The 21,748-nt window shown below is 37.8% G+C and overlaps 1 protein-coding gene across 3 annotated transcripts in view; it reads left to right on the forward strand.

The window, feature by feature from the left end:
- pcid2 (PCI domain containing 2) overlaps window positions 1-21,748 on the forward strand; it is a 62,459-nt gene that overhangs the window by 21,637 nt on the left and 19,074 nt on the right. For all 3 annotated transcript variants that reach the window (XM_051926230.1, XM_028800079.2, XM_051926229.1), the window contains exons 5-7: window positions 1,295-1,360; window positions 8,034-8,075; window positions 12,386-12,440. In XM_051926230.1, coding sequence (XP_051782190.1) covers window positions 1,295-1,360; window positions 8,034-8,075; window positions 12,386-12,440 — 163 coding nt within the window. The remainder of the gene's footprint in view (window positions 1-1,294; window positions 1,361-8,033; window positions 8,076-12,385; window positions 12,441-21,748) is intronic.

Below are 21,748 nucleotides of genomic sequence, written 5' to 3' on the forward strand. Positions count from 1 at the left end.
CAGGAGCCCTCCATAATATGTGTGGACTTTGATATAGCGATACATGTTGGTAAAATTATGGTGCATTTTAAATGAGTACAGTGCGGTGGAAAAAGTTTATTTTTGAAAGAGAAATGATTTTTTGTTCCACATCTTCCAAGTACTGATGTTAACTGTTCATTACTAATAGAGTGTTTCTTTTTAAATGTCATTCCATGCTTTTGCATATCTTATGAAGTCACTGTGTAGACATTCTATGCACGGTTAAGTAATCTGTAATAAAGCCACCACTTCAAATCTATCAGTGCATGCTAAGTCAGTCAAGATAAAATCGATATTGAGTCAAATCGGAGCATTGTGAATCAGAATTGAATCGGGACATCAGTGCCAATACCCAGCACTAGCAAACAGTATGTCCTAAAGTCTTTACTGTTACAGTGTAAATTTTTGAATTTATAGAACAGAACTTTTGATGCAATTGAGAAGAATATTGACATCTACATTTAAATTTATTATCTTTCAGAATTTCTAAGACTGAAATGTTTTGATCAACCATACTATAATCTGCCGAACAACTTTTTAATAGTAACAGTAGGTCAGTTGTATTCCATATAGAATAAATAATGGAGTACTTTAAAATGTTTATTTCTTCACCTGACATCAAATGGTAAATTTCCATGAGGTGTTTGAAAAATGTATAGGGTATTTAATACATACTGTATGACTGCATATAAATGAGTAGCTTCTAAAAGACATTCGTTGTATTGTATGATGACCGTTTTATATCAGATTAACAGATTTTTGGCAAAAAAAGTAATATAATATTTAAGGTAATATTTGTGCAACCTTTTGATATACCGTTTTCCTGTGAGATTCATAGTATGTTTGTGAATTGTTTCATTTTATGAGTGAATTAATTCAGGGTGATCTTTCAGTGCATAGTGATTATTGTCAATGCATATACTTTTGCAAGAAATTTTTTTATATAAACAGCGTTTTTGTGTAATGTAAACAATTCTCCTTTGTCATTGTGTGAAACTTGATCAGTGAATTAGACATTGCCTTTTGAAAAAATAAAAAAGCTATTCTCTGTTTTATATTGGTTTAATTATATGTATGTTTTTAGAGACCTATTTATTACCAGTTATATTTAATACTGATACATAAAAATTACAGGCAGAAAAGTTGTCCTTTATATACCTGTTTAATTTGGAAACCTCTAAATGATAAACATCATGATCCATTGACTGTTTTTAGTATCTATGAAATAATGCATAAAAAAAAAACCATTGTAAACCTTTTATTGTGTTTGCAGGTGTACCTATGCAGTGGCAAATCATGACTTTGTGGAGGCATACAAGTGTCAAACTGTTGTTGTTCAATATCCTTTTTATAGTAAATGGGTCTGCTATAAGGTATGTGAATTTATTGGACCTTAAAGCAGGAGATCACACATTTTATGATGTTGTTTGTTAGCATATATTCATTTTTTAGAAGCATTATGTTTTATATTTTTAGTTGAAGTTTATTTCCTTTTGTAAAAATTTAAAACTTTAGGTTGGTTTATATTTTATATTTAAGGTTTAATGTATAATAAAAGGCGCAAATATGTGTTTATTTACTGTTAAAGTTAAACATTTTAAAATTAGTTGACAGTGACAGGTCATTCCAAAGACTACTCAGATCCATCATATTTTAATAAGTTATTACCAACATTTTGTGATTGTTTTTTTTTTGTTATCCTCCTTTAGTCCCTCATCTATTAATACAGACATGTGCTGCGTTTATGATTGATACATGTCATTTAAAGTATCTATTTGAATTTGACAATTAAGGCTGAATTTGAAAGCACAATATTTCTTTAGTACAAATTATAAGCAGTATCAAAAATACTATTTTGTTGCAATTCCTTTGCCTGCAAATAACTGTATAAAGTTTGTAACCCATTGACATCATCAATCTTAGAGTCTCCAGTTTATTTTTACTGACAAGCTCCTTGGTTGCTTTTATTTTGTGATGTTCGTCATAATAATTGGAATGAAGCAGTGGCCAATGAGGGTGAAGATAATCTATATTACTAACCGAGAATGGTAAACCAGATATGGACGCAGGTACATGCCCGTGGTCGCAGGAGACATAGTGCGCAGGCGCCACACAAAGCCCCCCTCCCCAGAGTGAAACGGGAGAGAAGTAATATGGAAGCAGGTACATACCCATGGACGCAGGAGACATAGTAAAACAAGAGCAGTCAACACCCCGCCCCAGAGTGAAACGGGACACACTACGGAGTCCACAAAGGCTCATACATCAAACCCGAGATGGTATGGTCACGCGTCTGAAACCGCGGAAGCAAAACTGTCTCGGCTCCAAAAACAAACAGCTCAACAACTAACACAGCTACAACAACGAGCCCACGTGGACAGATCTAATGAACGTAGACGCCTACAACGCGCGTCTCAAACTGCGGAGGCAAAGCAGGCACGGGTTCAAAACGAAACAGCTCGAGTGAGGTGGATCACATTACAGTGATGCATTATTGACAGTACAGTAAAGATCACAGTATTGCAAACAAATGGAAATTAGTACTCGAAAAAGGGAGAATATAATCACCACGGACCAGGTGTCATTGAAACAAAAGCAGGATAAAGCAAGGTCAGAAATAAAAGACAGAGAACGGGGCCAAACACATGGAGAGCAGGTTAGGTAATGAAAACTGGAATTCTACAGCTTCAAAAAAACCTAGGCACGAAACACATGCACAACAAGATACAGAATATGAAAGCAGAAAAAAACGACAGTTAAACGTCCACACCACACAGCGGAGGCAGACCCGGAAGGTGCAGGCGCCTACATCGCGCTTCGGAAGGCGCGGGAAAGTACGAAAGGCAAAGGCTCCTACACAGCATGGTGAGACCCGACATAATACGGAAGGCGCAGGCGTCACCGCCATATTGTGAGTGGCACTACTGCGTGGTGAAGGCACAGCTCCAAAAAGAAAGAGCTCGACTGACCAAAATACAAGGTGAAACGGGAAACACTACGGAGTCCGCAGTGGTCCACAATGCACCGCATAATAGTACGGAAGGAGCTCCGTATTAACAGTGGGGGGCCCCAGAGTGATACAGGCGAACGCTGCGTATTAAACGTACGTCATCCTCACACGTCCAAACTATACAGCATAGGTGAATCACATTACAGTGATGCATTATTGACAGTACAGTAAAGATCACAAGATCGCAAACAAATGGAAATTATTACTCGAAAAAGGGAAAATATAATCACCACGGACCAGGTGTCATTGAAACAAAAGCAGGATAAAGCGAGGTCAGAAATAAAAGACCAGAATAGAAAACAAAGTAAAACGTCATACAGAGGTTAAAACAGGGGGCCAAACACATGGAGAGCAGGTTGGAGATAATGAAAACTGAAATTCAAAAGCTTAAAAAAAAACGTAGGCACGAAACACATGCAGAGCAAGATACAGAATATGAAAGCAGAAAACAACGACAGTGTCAAAACAAAGAAAGTAAACATTGCATTAGCGCAAAGAAAGACAAACTATTACTCGGAGAAATAACGAAATGTCGAATACAGCTCGAATATGTGGACACAGGTGATATGTTAGAAGTATGTAAATATTGTAAGGCTTTGAAGTTTAAGTCAAGAGAATTTCAAAAACGGAGTTTACCTCATATGCATTTATTGGTTACTTTGCAAAAAACATTATTAACTGCTGATGATGTGGATTGTTTTGTCTGTGCTGAAATTCTAAACAGAGAAGCCTATCCTAAATGATTGGTACAAAGTCATTAAACACATCTCACGGACCTCATTTAATAGATTCAGCACATTGGGAAGATTCCAAATATTGTTTTTACAGAGGTTCAGAAATAAAAGTGAAACTAATGAAATAGCAACAGTTCAAAGAAACAAAACTCTTAGACGTGTGTATCTGGAAAAACAAAAATGGGGGTTGGCGAGCGAAGCCCCCTAGTTGTCTTATATAAAGGAAGGCAAGATGCATTGATGAATTCTTTCTACTCCTGCAGTTATTAGTTGCATAATCTGTAAAGAAAATTAACTTATTCTATAGGCAGTCAGGCATGCCCAAGCCTTGAAATTTAGAGGTAGTCTGTTTGTAATTTGTTTATTTTCAGCTGCACCATTTCATTACTTTGACTGAGTTTATACTTGCCTCATTTGCTCATAACCGTGAATTCTGTTGGCTCATGTTAGTCATTCTAATCGTGCATTTCTATTTTTAGTTATGATGAGCAACTTTTATCTTCATGTATAACCTTTGTAATTCTGCTGTCAAAATATTTTGCTATCAATAGATTGTAATTCTCTTCCTCTCTGCACTGCAGAGGTTGTTTGTGATTTTCAGTGATACTGAGTTAAGTTTTTTTTACAAGACTAATTTTTTTATATAGTCAACTTCATGTGTCTTCAAAATGTCACTGCAAATTTTAGTTTACTTGTATGAAAAAATTTTAAAAATTTGGAGCGTCCTAATTTCTATTATTCTCGGATAGCTTTAAAAGGTACTGTAGTGTGTGTTTTTTTTTTTTTTTTTTTTTTTTTATCCCCCCCTCCCCACACACACACAATTCCAGGCTGAATTTGATAGGTCATTTGCTAAAAGTCATTATTTCATCATCCACATGTATGAGGTTATATCTAAGAAAGTTAGGTCAAAATATTCAAATTTTTTTTTACGAAACACTTCACTTTTATTGAAGGTATTTAATAGCAGTTTATACCAGCAACCTTGATAGATCTTCAAGTATTTTCATCAGCAGTTATTCTTAACTAGGGGGCTCCGCCCCCTGCTCACTTCGCTCGCCAACCCCTGGTGTTGGGAATGACAAAGAGCGTGATGTATGAATGAGATATAGAATAGTGTGACGGTGTAGATGATGCAAATAGAAAGCAAACAGTAAAGTGTGTGGCACAGTGTAAAGGTTTATTTGAAAATTTCTTTGTACACGCCGTTTCAGTGTAAAAGGTAATTCCAGCTCAGAACTTGTAAGGTCATTTAAGATGGTTATTGTTGTGATCAGAGTCAAGTTTGTCAGAGCTTAGAAAGAGTTGTGTCTTTCCAGGAAGTAATGGAATGACTTGGGTATTTATGTTTTCCACATTAATATTTTTTGGACAGAATATAGTGCGTTGTGTTAAAAGGGGCATTTGGTCTAATGAGATTGCTGTTCCAAATCTCTTTGTAACTAAGTAGTTGCAGATAAAGGCTTGAGGAATTGTAATAATATGTGGCTGAAGTCCATCTGTATTGGTGAGTGTACCATCTCTCAGTTGTAATAAGCAATTGTTATGATCTGGTTCTGGACATCGTATATTTTTTACTAACTGTATCTTTTGAAAGCAATGCCAATTGTCTGCGTATTTTAAGGTGCACTGAACAATAGCTGAGTGCATGGCATCTGGAAGAATAGCTAATCACTGTCTAAAATCTCCTCCTCATAAAAGTACCTTTCCTCCAAATCGAATATTATTCATAAACGTTTGTTCATGCCATTGAACATTCATCAATAAACAACATTTTTTCAAGACGGATGTCACGTGCAGTGCCACCGTTAATGTTCATAGTGGATTCCGATTTGTAGGATCTAATGTAGTTGATAAAGATTTCACTTTCAGGTACATCGTCAGTTATAAGCTTCTGTAGATATTCAGTATATGAATGTAAAGAAGGCAGTCTAATTTGACCCTTTTGACAACAACGTGTAAATGTATAACTTGTATTGCCAGTTGTTTCTTCGGGGAAGTGAACTGAATGACAATGATTGCAAATGACATTCATTAATCCGAATGAATTTTCCTGGTGTATGTTTTGCTTGTGCCGTTTGAGAGGCGCGTTGTTGCATGTGTAGTATTTGGGACGTGTTGTTTTGGAGCTGTAATCGATTTGTCTGTGCTGTGTGAGAAGCCGTTGTAGCCTTCGCTGCCATTAACGTATGTCTGAGACGGGAGGTGTTTCGTTTTGAATCCTTGCCTGTTGCGATGCAGCACTTTGATTGATAGTTTGCGTCATGTGGATCTAGGATGTAGATTTGTGCATATTAAATGAACTATTGTAGGATCTAATGCAGTTCATAAAGTTTTTACTTTTAGGTACATCGTTAGTTAGAAGCTTTAGTTGAGCTTTGCGTTTTTGGAGTCGAGTCATTTTTTCTTTTAGAAATATGGATAAGTAATCAGGAGTATTGCACTCACTGTTAATATGGAGCCTTTTCTGCGGTTGAACGGTTAATAGTGCCTTATTGTAATGAGATCCACCTATGCTGCATAGCCGTCTATTTTGTGGTTTCTTTCGTGTTCGTGTGTTTGTTCCTGTTATCCTTTCCTTTTCGTTTTGTACCCGTGACCGTGTATTCATGACTTGTTTCTTTCTCAGCATGCGAAATATGGATAAGTAATAAGGAGGATCGCAGTCACTGTTAATATGTTTCCTTTTCTGCAGTTGAACGGTTAATAGTGCTTTATTGTAAGGAGATCCACCAATGCTGACACCTATGCTGTCTAGTGTGAAGGTGTTGATGTTTACTTTAGAATATGTGGCTTTGGGTGTCACTTCTTATGGATGTGTGTGTGTGAGGGGTTGAGGATTGTTGTCGTGCGAGCGTCTTCTTTCTTTTTGTGTTCCTGTGTCTTGTTGAATCCCCGTTTGTGTGTGTCCCGTCCCTTGCTTGTAGGGTCTGTGGGGTGGTTTTGTGTTCTTTTTTTTATGTTCCATGGGCTTGTTGAATCCACCTCTTGGTGTGTGTCCTGTCCGGTGCCTGTAGGGGGCGGGGGGGGGGGGGGTGCCTTGCTGTTGTGCGCGAGCCTGTTTTTTTTTTTTTTTTTTTTTTTTTTTTTTTTTTTGGGGTCTAGTTTCGTGTGCAATGTGTTTCGTGCTTTGCCTGCGTTTCCTCATTTGTCCATTTTTCCTGTGCTCACTCCTTTTTTCTGTGGTCCTGTCCGCCTCTCGCGGCCCCTCATCCGCCTCTCTCGCCCTCTTTTGTCTGCCTTTCTTGGCTCCTCAGCCGACTCTCGCGGACTCTTTTTGCGCCTGCGTAGTACGTCTTTTTGCAGCTACAGCCCATTGCCGGATGTGCCTGCGTCCATCATCCGGTTTAGCATTCTCGGTTAGTAATATGGATAAGAATTTGACCTGTTAAGGTCATTTGTATGACCATTGACGATTGAGGAGTTTAGTTTTCGAGCCATAGTCCTTTGAGTGATGAGGGTTATGAGGTTCTTTTTGGGAGCAGCTTTTGAAAATGTAGCTTCATGTGCCTCTCCTTCACTAGGTAAATTTATATGGATACACTAGCTAACCAAGTAAAAGTTCAAGATGTTCAAGGATTCCTGATGTTTGTTTAGAAAAAAAATATATCTACATTTGTCAGCAAAAACAGACTTGCTGTCACTTGTTTCCATAAACCCTTTCTTTTTGAATTTATGTAGTTCAGTCATATGTATATGGAGAAGGTATATATTTGCATTGTAAGGCTTGATGATGTAATTGTCTCTGTTTGTAGCCTGTCTATTAAAAAAGTAATCTGTTTTTAAAGAATAATTTTTTCATTGATTAATGCCACAAGTTAATCACAAATTAAATTATCATGCTGCTCTCTTTTCATTTTCTCTTTGCACAAAAACAAATACTTAGTAATTAATTCACAGTTCAGTACATTATTGTCAAATGACAAACTTGCACACTGATTTTTGAACACATGATGGCTATAGAGACACCTTCTGAAAAATTGCTGTTTTGTATCTTGATAGCCTGTAAATCACATTGTCAAATGTTCATGCATTTATAAAGTATAGGTTACACTATCTTATTATTGGTTTGATTAAGACATTTACGTTATCTTAGTGAGATATAAAATATTACATTGTTAGTTTTATACCTCTTATACTGTATTTAAACTTTTAAATTTTTTAACACATCTGACTATTATGAATAACATTGATATGCTTTTAAAACTATGCAAAATGGTTATGAATACCTGTGAAGTGTGTTGTATTACCTCCTTAACATTTGAAACATCATTTCTAAAAGCTTTTCAGGCACACAAAGAGGAAAATTGGTAAGTTATTTTAAATATGCGTGTTTTAAGCTTCAGTTATATAAACAAGATCACACTTCAATGTAGAACCAGTCTTTGATGTACTTCTAAGGGTAGTAGACAAGAAGTTAACTATAACATACACATAGATTTAAATATTATGCTGAAGAGGAAAAAGCTGAATGTTTTGTACATATAATTTGTTTCCTACTATTATTCTTTATTATTATTATTATTGGAGCACTAGGAACAGATGAACATGTAGGTTACACAAGAAAAAAGCTACAGTTGTGCTTGAAAGTTTGTGAACCCTTTAGAATTTTCTATATTTCTGCATAAGTATGACCTAAAACATCATCAGATTTTCACTCAAGTCCTAAAAGTAGATAAAGAGAAACCAGTTAAACAAATGAGACAAAAATATTATACTTGGTCATTTATTTATTAAGGAAAATGATTGAATATTACATATTTGTGAGTGGCAAAAGCATGTGAACCTTTGCTTTCAGTATCTGGTGTGACCCCCCTTTGCAGCAAAACTGCAACTAAACGTTTCCGGTAACTGTTGATCAGTCCTGCACACCGGCTTGGAGGAATTTTAGCCCATTCCTCCGTACAGAACAGCTTCAACTCTGGGATGTTGGTGGGTTTCCTCACATTAACTGCTCGCTTCAGGTCCTTCCACAACATTTCGATTGGATTAAGGTCAGGACTTTGACTTGTCCATTCCAAAACATTAACTTTATTCTTCTTTAACCATTCTTTGGTTGAACGACTTGTATGCTTAGGGTCGTTGTCTTGCTGCATGACCCACCTTTTCTTGAGATTCAGTTCATGGACGGATGTCCTGACATTTTCCTTTAGAATTCTCTGATATAATTCAGAATTCATTGTTCCATCAATGAAGGCAAGCCGTCCTGGCCCAGATGCAGCAAAACAGGCCCAAACCATGATACTACCACCACCATGTTTCACAGATGGGATTAAAAAAAAAGGAAAGGAAAACGTTTTCCTTTCTCTCAACATAACGCTTTTCATTTAAACCAAAAAGTTCTATTTTGGTCTCATCCATCCACAAAACATTCTTCCAATAGCCTTCTGGTTTGTCCATGTGATCTTTAGCAAACTGCAGATGAGCAGCAATGTTTTTTTTGGAGAGCAATGGCTTTCTCCTTGCAACCCTGCCATGCACACCATTGTTGTTCAGTGTTCTCCTGATGGTGGACTCATGAACATGAACATTAGCCAATGTGAGAGAGGCCTTCAGTTTCTTAGAAGTTACCCTGGGGTCCTTTGTGACCTCGTCGACTATTACACACCTTGCTCTTGGAGTGATCTTTGTTGGTCGACCACTTCTGGGGAGGGTAACAATGGTCTTGAATTTCCTCCATTTGTACAAAATCTGTCTGACTGTGGATTGGTGGAGTCCAAACTCTTTAGAGATGGTTTTGTAACCTTTTCCAGCCTGATGAGCATCAACAACTCTTTTTCTGAGGTCCTCAGAAAACTCCTTTGTTCGTGCCATGATACACTTCCATAAACATGTGCTGTGAAGAGCAGACTTTGATAGATCCCTGTTCTTTAAATAACACAAGGTACCCACTCACACCTGATTGTCATCCCATTGATTGAAAACACCTGACTCAAATTTCACCTTCAAACTAACTGCTAATCCTAGAGGTTCACATACTTTTGCCACTCGCAAATATGTAATATTCAATCATTTTCCTCAATAAAAAAATGACCAAGTATAATATTTTTGTCTCATTTGTTTAACTGGTTTCTCTTTATCTACTTTTAGGACTTGAGTGAAAATCTGATGATGTTTTAGGTCATATTTATGCAGAAATATAGAAAATTCTAAAGGGTTCATAAACTCAAGCACAACTGTATGATCGGAGTTTCAAAGCCCTTATACTGTAATAACAGAAAAAGCAAATAGCAATGTACTCTCATGTACAAAACAACCAGCTTTGCTACTGTCTACTTTTGTAAGTGAATGCCATTTTTTGTGAAATTGACAGCAGTTCTTCATAATCACTCATTCTCTTCAAAAAAAAAAAAATATATTCACCTTGTAATCTTATTTTTAGTAATATTTATGTTCCCCATTTAGCCAGGTGTAATTAGAATTATAACAAACATTTTACAAAATAAGGCTTAAATACAAAAAAGATAGCAAAACATGCGGACACAGTATGCATATCTTAGTGCCTGTTCTTCTGAGAAACACTATTCATAAGCCATTTGAAACATGATCTGTTATTTTTACCCAGAGACACAGGGTGTTTTGAGAATTTCATAAGTGACCATCATCCAATCAATCCAGCTGTGCTTGACAAAAACAAATTGTAGCATGCATTCAAGTAGGTAAGAAAGTAACCTGCTTCATCATTTCTGATAACAGATTGGCAGCTAAAGTTTCATCTTTACAGTAACCAAATATATATATTTTTTTTTTGTAGTAAATAGCCTTCTTTAACTATTGTTTGAGGCAGGGCCTGTCCCCTAGGTCTGCAGTACTGTCCGCTACAACTTGTGTCCCTTGGCCATTGCACTCGATAAACTGCCTTTACCCTGGGCTTAGGTAGACTCAACTAAAGATGAGTCAAGTGCCCTACTCTTTAAGCACTATGTGCATAATGGTTTTCCAGTCTTGCTCAGTCAGTGCATAAGTTGTAAAATTACCATGTTGTTAACTCTCCTACAGTATGTTATGTACAAATTGGACAGTCACTGCCTATTTTAGGACTTGGTTATGCACTTTTTCATCACTACAGCAAGACTCCCTTAAACCCTGCTTAATCCATTTCAGACTGAAAGAGTGCAGTAAGACCACCTTGTACCTGTGTACAATGGACACTCCAGATCACTGGAGATTAAATTCTACCCTGTTTAAAGAACTACATTTTTACTTATTGTACATAGACATGCCAAGGAGGCATGGAGAAAATGAATAGAACATTCTGTAAGTTACAAGAAATAATTGTATTCCAGTGGTACTGCAAGCACATAGCCTTCTTTTAATCAATGTCACCGGTGTCCTCAATCTTATAATCACTCATTCAGACTGTTTAAAAGGCCAGAATTACTTACTCATCTATTTTGTGTCCCTGTGTGCATCTCACTAAATGGGGAAAACAGAAGGAAAAGGTAAGAGTTGTTTGAGGAGGTAAGAAAGACAGTAATAGCCAAACAAGGTCAACATAAAGGCTGCAGGGCCATCTCCAAAGAGGTTGATGTTCCTGTGATGCCTGTTGCCAACATACATGTTAACAAGCCACAGTCCTTCTGGGAGAATGTCAATTAGACAACTGAAAAAAGGGAAGTCTATGTTCACATAAAACAAAGCTTTCAAAGAAAATAACACCATCCCTACTGTGAAAAATGGAGGAGATTCATTGATGTTTTTGAGTTGCTGTGCTGCTTGTGGCATGGAGTGCCTTGTATCTGTGCAGGGCATAATGAAATCACTAGACTGTCAGGATATTTTGGAGCCCAATGTCTCATAACTTAAGTCTCAGTCACGGATCATTAGCCCTATGGCAAGGTAATAACCTCAGACGTGCTTCAAAAAGCTATTGTCATAAATCATGATCTTGCATATATTTTTAATTGTTTTCCAATTGTTCCTTGGCCTTTAACAATTTGAGTATGATTATATGGGTTTTTGAAGCCAAGGAATTAAGTAGTTATATTCATTTTCTGTTTCCTTGTGTTTTTGTCATTATTAAATATGATTTATGTTCTCCTGTAGTGCTATTTCATTTTCCTTATGGATGTCACCATTCTAGAGACTGTTTGCTAAGATGCAACACTCCATTCCTAGGATGAGGTTCCAAAAAGTTGTGCATCATCACATCACTAGCGCGACACCTTAAAAAACAGCATACCCCTTTTGTAGTAGTCCAAAATTGGATTCAAGAAAGAAAAAACCTTTTGTGTCATTTCTTACTGTTTGTTTTGAAATGACTGTTTATGAAAAATTTTCTGTCTACTGATTACGTTTTTATTGTCTTTATTTGGCTCTGGTAACGCGTGCACCTTATTAGCTTATGTCTTACTGCTCTGTTCCTTGACTACGATTTTGGCTACATGTCCTGAGATTTGTTACAATCTCTGTGAATTCTGGCAGTCTGTGATATCTTATGATTCTATTCACTCTCTCAAAACTGCTGTCAACCTTGCACAAGCAGTACAAAAGTAAAGTTACTATGTTAATTGAAATAAGGAAAATCCAAATACTTTTGTCGGTTTCTTTTTTTTTTTTTTTGGTGTTTTTACATGGCTTTTATTTCCTCAAATTAATCTTTATACATCTTTCATTTCAGGGCCTTGCCAATAATGCATGCTGTTGCCCTAGATCTTCGAATTTTTGCTAATAATGTAAGTAAACATGTAAGATTTTGCTAAAATTTATTTAAGCATTCTATTTGTGTACACGTTGTAGTTGTAATTATCCAGCCTAGTTGAGAAATATACTGTATATTGACTTAATTGTAAGAAATACTTCCTTTAGTTTGTAAGTTGTATAATGAAAATTATATTCAACTAAGTAATTTCGGTGAATAAAATACTGCTAATTTTAAAGCTATAGAAGAAAAAAAAAAAGCCCGTCTTCCAAAGTTTTAAATCTTCTCCCAGTAGTTGTACCACTGAGAACACTTTAGTAGTTTGAGAGCCAAGAATTTAAACACTTAGTATTACGTTTTATAACCACCGACATTTATATGAGTGCCATCCAATATTTGTATGCTGTATATTATCAGAAAGACTGTAGAACCCAGCGCCTGTTTTTTATCAAGCATCTCTGAGTAAGGAAATGGTCCCAGCTGGCTTAGAGATCTCAGAATGACACAAATTTGGTCCTATTGTTTTGGTTCTACCGTTAGGAGCAGGAAGGAAAAGCATTTTATCAATTTTCCTAATTTAATAAACAACTCCTAACTTCATCAGGATTTAGAAGAGATTGTGAGTTGTCTTGACATTCTAGGAGCTGCCATAAGAGGGTGTTCAGGCAGAGACTGGCACGCACATATCAGGAAAGATTGAATATTTTGGAAACGCTGGACAGCAATGAACTTGTAAAAAGACATGGGTTTGAAAGAGATGGATTAATATTTATAACAAATCTTGTATGTTATGTTATTGGTCCATCAGCTTGAAGAAGCCATGTGCTGTCAGCCGAAATGAAAGTGTTAGTAACATTACTTTTTTGGCCACAATGAAAATGCAGTTTTGCAGTAGAGATGATTTGTGCATGTCACAACCAACCATTTCTCAAATTTTGCACCAAACTTTGAACACCCTTACAATATATGAGGTTATATTTAGATTTATGCATTTACCCACAACGCAGTTTGAGCTAATGTGAAAGCAAAATGTAAAATTGTGATGTCATTCATTTTCAAACATGAACACCTACTCCTCACTGGGAGTAGGTGTAGGAGACTTCATAAATAGTTCTTCTGTCGAACTCTGAAGTAGAACAAATTTTTATCCTAGTCAGTCTTTTAGTGCTATTCCTAGGAGTAATTCTGAGTTGTGGTGTTTTTGCCTTTTGTTTGTTATGATACAACACACCATGGCGAAGATTAAATTTCAATGTACTGAAAGATCTGAAATTGACTTTGTATTGGCCCATTCCTTCAATTATTTCAGACATTTTATCTAATAATGTAAACTTGTATGTGTTTTAATCTTCACTTAGATACAGAGGTTGCATTCACACACTTAAGGCTTTTCCCAGTGAGTTAGCAGTATATGGCTGGGTCAAAGGTATGTGTGATCAAAGCTGAGTCACGAATCCTGGAAAGATTGACTAGTTCTGGTATATTCCCCGATAATCATACAGTTAGGTCCATAAATATTTGGACAGAGACAACTTTTTTCTAATTTTGGTTCTGTAAATTACCACAATGAATTTTAAATGAAACAACTCAGATGCAGTTGAAGTGCAGACTTTCAGCTTTAATTCAGTGGGGTGAACAAAACAATTACATAAAAATGTGAGGCAACTAAAGCATTTTTTTAACACAATCCCTTCATCTCAGGGGCTCAAAAGTAATTGGACAAATTAAATAACTGGAAGTAAAATGTTCATTTCTAATACTTGGTTGAAAACCCTTTGCTGGCAATGACAGCATGAAGTCTTGAACTCATGAACATCACCAGATACTGGGTTTCCTCCTTTTTAATGCTCTGCCAGGCCCTTACTGCAGCGGCTTTCAGTTGCTGTTTGTTTGTGGGCCTTTCTGTCTGAAGTTTCGTCTTCAACAAGTGAAATGCATGCTCAATTGGGTTAAGATCAGGTGACTGACTTGGCCATTCAAGAATTTTCCACTTCTTTGCTTTGGCTGTATGTTTTGGGTCATTGTCCATCTGTATCATGAAACGACGCCCAATCAATTTGACTGCATTTAGCTGGATTTGAGCAGACAGTATGTCTCTGAACACCTCAGAATTCATTTGGCTGCTTCTGTCCTGTGTCACATCATCAATAAACACTAGTGTCCCAGTGCCACTGGCAGCCATGCACGCCCAAGCCATCATACTGCCTCCACCGTGTTTTACAGATGATGTGGTATGCTTTGGATAATGAGCTGTTCCACACCTTCTCCATACTTTTTTCTTGCCATCATTCTGGTAGAGGTTGATCTTGGTTTCATCTGTCCAAAGAATGTTTTTCCAGAACTGTGCTGGCTTTTTTAGATGTTCTTTAGCAAAGTGAAATCCAGCCTTTCTATTCTTGAGAATTATGAATGGCTTGCACCTTGCAGTGCACCCTCTGTATTTACTTTCATGCAGTCTTCTCTTTTTATGGTAGAATTGGATATCGATACGCCTACCCCCTGGACAGTGTTGTTCACTTGGTTGGCTGTTGTGAAGGGGTTTCTCTTCACCATGGAAATGATTCTTCGATCATCCACTACTGTTGTCTTCCAGGTCTTTTTGCGTTGCTGAGTTCACCAGTGCTTGCTTTCTTTCTCAGGATGTACCAAACTGTAGATTTTGCCACTCGTAATATTGTAGCAATTTCTTGGATGGGTTTTTTCTGTTTTCGCAGCTTAAGGATGGCATCTTTCACCTGAATGGAGAGCTCCTTTGACCGCATGTTGTCTGTTCACAGCAAAATCTTCCACATGCCACCTCAGATCAACTCCAGGCCTTTTATCTGCTTAATTGATAATGACATAACGATGGACTTGCCCACACCTGTCCATGAAATAGCCTTTGAGTCAATTGTCCAATTACATTTGAGCCCTTTTTTGTTTTTACTTTTTTGTTAAAAAAATGCTTTAGTTGCCTCACATTTTTATGGAATCGTTTTGTTCACCCCACTGAATTTAAGCTGAAAGTCTGCACTTCAACTGCATCTGAGTTGTTTCATTTAAAATTCATTGTGGTAATGTACAGAACCAAAATTAGAAAAAAGTTGTCTCTGTCCAAATATTTATGTGTGAACAAGCCAGATAATAGAGGTTTGTGCTAGTCACTAATTGTAAGAGACTCTGGCAACAAGAGCTACCTCAAACTTTTTGCTCATGTTTATTTTCTAAGATTATTTAAGTGTAGGGAAATTGGACAGATTCTGAAATGAGGGAAGCAACTCTCCTTTCTGAGCATGAAAACAATTGCACAGCTGACATACTAATGTATCCGTGCTCCATTAATTTAAACGATACTGTCTTACACTAGTGCTTCTCTGTAAGAAAGTGAGCACTTTGAAGCTTTTTGGGAACCGTTAAAATATACCAGAAATTGTCCTGAGTTTTCCTGCATCCTGTGGTTTAAGCATAGCTTTCCTGAATTTATAGCAGTGTATGTGTACTTATTACGAGCGCAAATTTGTTTAAGATTTGAATTTGACAGCCTGGAGTTGATTTTTTTTTTTTTTTTTCTTGCACAAAAGAGTGCTCTAGAGTACATCCAGCCTATATGGCATAAATTAAAGAAGCCCTAACCATTAACACATGAGTCACAAATTATGCTAATAAATTATAAAGTAATGATTAGTGTATATATTCGTACATTTTAACTTTGGTAATAAGATCACTGCAACCAAATATATATGTATATCTTGCCCAGCCAGGATGCCTACATAGCACAGAAGGACTTGGGGGAGAGAGCATATTCAAGGCATTACTTCCCTCCTGGATCACTAGATGGCAGTGCCTCAGACTCCCACAGGGCTCCTTGGCTGTTGGAGTTTGGAGCAGCCCTGTTGGGTTCTGTGGGTGCCGCCAGGGGGAGTTGCAGGAATGCCTGACCCCTTTGGTGCAGTACTTCTGCCACACACATGTAACAGTATATATTGTGAGCTGCGAAGCTGATCGCACCCCCAGAGAATACAGACGCCCCTGGGAAAACCCCTAAGAAACATGGACAGACTACCTTCACATTCCTCCTTTCCCTTCTGGCCGGCTCTGTCGCATAATATGCCTCTTGCACGTTGCTTCGCCTTCTTTAAAAGCCTACACGGGCTTCTTACAGTTTGTTAAATTGATTGCTTGCTTCTCCTTCTCTCTCTCTCAGACATTCTCTGCTCCTGGCGGAAATGTCATCTCTGACTTGTCATGGAGCACGTTTAAACTTTTGAAAAGAGACAAATGTTTGTTTGCAGTGCTTTGAATAAAGTTTCCTTTTTTTTCTACAACCTCCTGTGTCTCTGTGCAAATCTGTGACCCAAGCGTGACAAGTGGTACCAGGAGTGGTTGCACAGATGGATGCACCGTTGGATGCCGAATACATTTTTCAAATCGCCCAGAATGTTCCGCTCCCTTCCAATCCGGAGGATCGTGATCCGCAAAATGTTCGGCGAATCGTTCCACTGCCTCCGCTCCCGGACAATGCTAAGAATGTGCTGATGAAGATGGGTCCTTCTGCTGACCCAGAGATGTTTCTTTTGGCTTTTGAGCAAGTGGCGACCCATCGTGTTACTTTTGTCATCCCCTGGATCAGTGTGTGATGAAGGATCAAGTGATATTCTTGATCAAAAAAGTCGAATCCCGAGGGATCGTTTTTTTAATTCTAGCGCAGAGGGTGCTGGAGGAGGTGGGGGCTGCGGATGGTGTGTGTAAGGTGAGGAAGCAAGTACGGGAAATAACGGATCTTTTTCTCGCTCTTTTTCCACCTCTCATCCGACTGTGGTCCCGAATCTGCTTGCACTTTCTGTAAAGCTATCAGTAATTTCTTTTCTATAAACTTTCTAGAGGACCCTCCCTTAAATCCTGCGGACGTGCTTGGAGCCTGGTGATTCTCCGAAAACAATTCCTCCAACATTAGGTTTTTAGGACCCTGGGGGACCTGTTTGACTGTGTTTCCCATAGTGAGCAGCAGGCCTTCAACAGAGAGCAACTCAATCCCCGATTATTTCTCGTACCACTTGTCGTCCACTTCCGTCCCTGGATTTCAACCAGTCGACAAGTGGAAAACACGACCTCCCCTTTTCCAAATTTCACACGTTCTCTAACTGCCCGTTTTACCCCTATTCCTCTTTATTATTTTAGGAGCGTGCCACTCGCTCCTTTTTACTCCATTTCACAAGGGGTGACTTACTAACATTCACACTGTGCCGTCACTCTCTATGAATCCCTAGAGCCCTTCTATGGTTTCGATACAGTATGTTTCTCTATTCTTTCTGCATGCTCTTTTTTCTTTTTTTTTTCTCTCTGGCACACCAGTCAAACCAACGGGAATCCCCCGAATCTACTCACCGCGACTCCTTCTGCCTACCTGGAAAAATCCTGTCCAGTTGCTTTTCGTTTTGGTCAAGAGGAGGTCAGCGACTCCCCACGCAGGAGATGCCCGAGGCAGGCCAGTCCTAACTTTTACCAGAGCTGGTCCTCGATCCGCGGAAATCGGTCCACTTGGACGAACCCGCTCAGGGAGTCGTCTGCCCGTCTCCTGCCCCACGGTCGGGTGCCAGAAAACTGTGGACGAAAAAGGCACACTGACAGCAGGCAGATAATATTTCTTTAGTTCTCTTTATTTCACACTCGGAGTCACAGTAAGTAGAGATTCAAGGAGCATAACTTATTGCCGCAAAGCTCATTTTGAACCCTGATTAAAAGTTAGGAGGGGTTTTTTATAATTCAGCATCTCGTGATTAATAAGACAGAAAAACATCCTTATCATCTAAGTAGAGTTAAACAATATATCTGTTGAGCTAAGCATTATCTGTGTTCTCAAAACTGAGCACAGGAGAGACGTCTTGCACGAACTACATGTACTCCCTGCAGCCGTGTGACCTTGTCCCTGAGACATTCACTTTGAGAAAGGAAAAAACAAGAAACAGCTTAGATTGTATTCATGTGGACACTATTTCTCCTGAACCCTGGAATAACATATTTTTGTTAGTTCATAAGCCAAGCTTCTCTCACTGGCAAGTTACAAAATAGTTGTTATACAATTCTAATTTACTAAACACACAAGATACATGGTGCTGAGGAGAACATTCTTCTTCTACAGCAGCAACATACGGAGGTTCTGCAGGAGATCATTATCGTGGAGGAGGTTATCTCTTGAAGTGAGATAAAGGAAGTGTTTGCAATGTGGAAAAAAGTTTCGAACTTTAAAGAAAAGAAACACCCTGAAAAAATTACAACTGATCATACAGTGGCACTGTTTAATGACACTTGCCTGACTTTACTGAAAAGAAACTGAACGTGCAGCTGCGCTATTTAATGACATTTGCCTAACGCCTGACTTTATTGAAAAGAAACTGAACGTGCAGCCACACTATTTAATGTCACTTGCCTAACACTTGACTTTATTGAAAAGAAACTGAACATGCAGCCACGCTATTTAATGACACTTGCCTACCTTTACTGAAAAGAAACTGAACATGCAGCCGCGCTATTTAATGACACTTGCCTAACGCCTGACTTTACTGAAAAGAAACTGAACGTGCAGCCACGCTATTTAATGACACTTGCCTAACGCCTGACTTTACTGAAAAGAAACTGAACGTGCAGCCGTACTATTTAATGACACTTGCCTAACTCATTTCAGAAACATTCTAAAGGGGAGGACTAAACAAAGCTCCTTGGACAGGTTTCTATTGAAACGCCCTGCGAATGAAAGTGATGAAAGCTTGGCAAAAAAGAAAAAAAACTAGTGAAGAAGAAAATTAACTTAAGCAAAAGTGAAGTGAAAGAAAAAAAAATTACAATACGCTAATCGGCTTTGCCAACGTCTGCTTATTTCTTTAGATTCTCTTTTATGTATTAGGTTTTATTTTGTTTGTATACAATATTTGTTCATTATAAATACATTTTTCTTATGTTGAAAACATTTAACAAAAAATTGGGGTGGTTTTTTGGGGGCTGGCACGAATTAATCTCATTTCAATTAATTTCAATGGGGAAAATTAATTTGAGATACAAGCATTTTGACTTACGAGCTCGGTCATGATATGTTATGATATGGATTTTTCTTATACCACAACACCGGTTTAAATTGCCTAAACAACGTTCACAACGTGGCGCGAAGCGGGATACTGTTTAAGGGGGACCTTTTTCACTGCTACACCACTAAACACGTATGCAACGGAGTACATGCGGTAATGGAGGTATTGCACGGTGAAAATGGACAGAGAACATTCTGAAACTGAAGCTGTAGCAGACGATAAAGTTGAACATGATGACACAGAAGAACTTTTGCTGGAAAAAGATGCTGTGTCTGTGTGTCTGGAGATACTTTGGATTTAAAAGGTCAGATATGGACCATTATGTTTAAATGTGTGAATACTGTTTCTATACTACTGGATAATACCGTAAGCCAAGTTGTACTTGTTTTATTTTTTTCAATACTGTGTAATGTACCTAGGTACTGTGTAATAGTGTGACGACATGTTGACTTTATTCTCGACATTTCTACTTTATTCTTGCCATTTGTCAAGATTAAAGTCAACATGTTGACTTTATTCTCGTAATTTGTTATTAAAGTAGAACTTCGTAAACTAAACTTCCATCTTAAAATAAATATTTAATTTACTAGATTTTCTCAAACCCTGTCATAAGTTAGCACATTAAATGCTTTGTGTTAAGTGTGTTAAGTGTTACCGAAGCCATGTTAGTCGCTACTGCTTCTTAAACTGACTTCCTGTTGCACTAAGAGGAGGCGCTGGCAGCACACAGAATACATTAATTTCTTGATATTCCTGCTCCCTGAACATTTAGAATGCCAAGATAAATACTTCATATAATTTTCATGATGAAATTCATTAAAGCATGTTTTAATCATGTGGAGGCACGGTGGCGTGGAGGTTGCACTGCTGGCTCGCAGCAATGGGCTCCCGGGTGTTCCTTTCTTTGAATTTGCATGTTTTTCTGGTGGGTTTACTCGGCGTGCTTCAGTTTCCTTTCAAAGTCATGTAGGATGTGGGGTTTTGTTATGCTATATTAACCCTGCTAGCATATGTATTGCTCGTATTCACCCTGCGATGTGCTGGCTCCCCGTTCAGGATTTTCTCCTGCCTCGCACACAATGCTTGCTGGGATGGGTGCAACCCTGACTGGATGGCATAATTAAACATGTATAATGAAGATTTTTTTTTTTTTTTTTTTTTAAGTTCTGAACACTCCGTGGTCTAAGTTTATAACTAGTTTTAATTTCACAAAGACGTTTATCGTGTGGTGAGTGGTTATGTGGAGAAAGAAAAAGGAAGGATAGGAACTGGGGGTTTGGTACGTCAGACAGACAACACGCATGCAATAAAGAAAGCCCGCTCAGAAGAACATCCATTGAATTCTGTGTTCGTATCTCTGAACACCAGATCACGAACCCAACATTTACACAATATTTCAGTTAAACCTGTGCGATACCCATTCATACATCCAGTTTTTTGGAGCCTCGTCACATCTGCCATAAAGTTCTCTACACTGAACATAGACCTGGGGACCCCTTACTGTGAGGGACCAGCACTACCGTGCATGTTTAATACCTGCTTTAATGCATTTCATCCTGAAAATATCAAGTATTTATCTTAGCATTCTAAATGTTCAGAGAGCAGGAATATCATGAAGTGAATGTATTCTGTGCGGCGATCGCTGCTTGTGCCTCCTGTTAGTGTAGAGGAAGTCAGTTTAAGAAGCATGTACAGCAATTAACAACTGGGTCGGGGAACACTTCACACAAAGCATTTAATGTCCTACATTAACTTATGATGGGGTTTGAGAAAATCTAGTAAATTAAACATTGATTTTAGGATGAAGTTTAGTTTACAACATTCTACTTTAATTACAAAGTAAACTATAAGAATTAAGTGAAAATGTCGAGAATAAAATCAACATGTCGACTTTATTCTCGACATATAGTTTTTATTTTCTTCCCTGTGCCCGTATTTTTTGTTCTTCACCGTGGCCCTAATACGTTTCCGTAGGGCTATACCACAAATAGCAATATAAATGCAAGTTGCAGTTTTATTATTTATGTATATAGCTTAGCTTGAAGCAAGGTCCATATTAATGTAGTTTGCCTTAATGATGGTTCAGTTGGTAAAGATGTCATCACCAAGTTGCACTTGTTTCATTTTATTTTTATTTGGTGAATACTGTACTGTGTAATGCACCTGGGCTTGAAGTCTTGAAGTAATAGTGCAACTTCCAGTAATAATACTATTATTTATTTTATTGTTTTTATTTATCAGTTTAAATATTATGCAGTTTAATGATAAAGTTGTTTAAAAAGTC

This window comes from Erpetoichthys calabaricus, chromosome 4 (genome assembly GCF_900747795.2).
Source record: "Erpetoichthys calabaricus chromosome 4, fErpCal1.3, whole genome shotgun sequence".
NCBI lineage: Eukaryota > Metazoa > Chordata > Cladistia > Polypteriformes > Polypteridae > Erpetoichthys > Erpetoichthys calabaricus.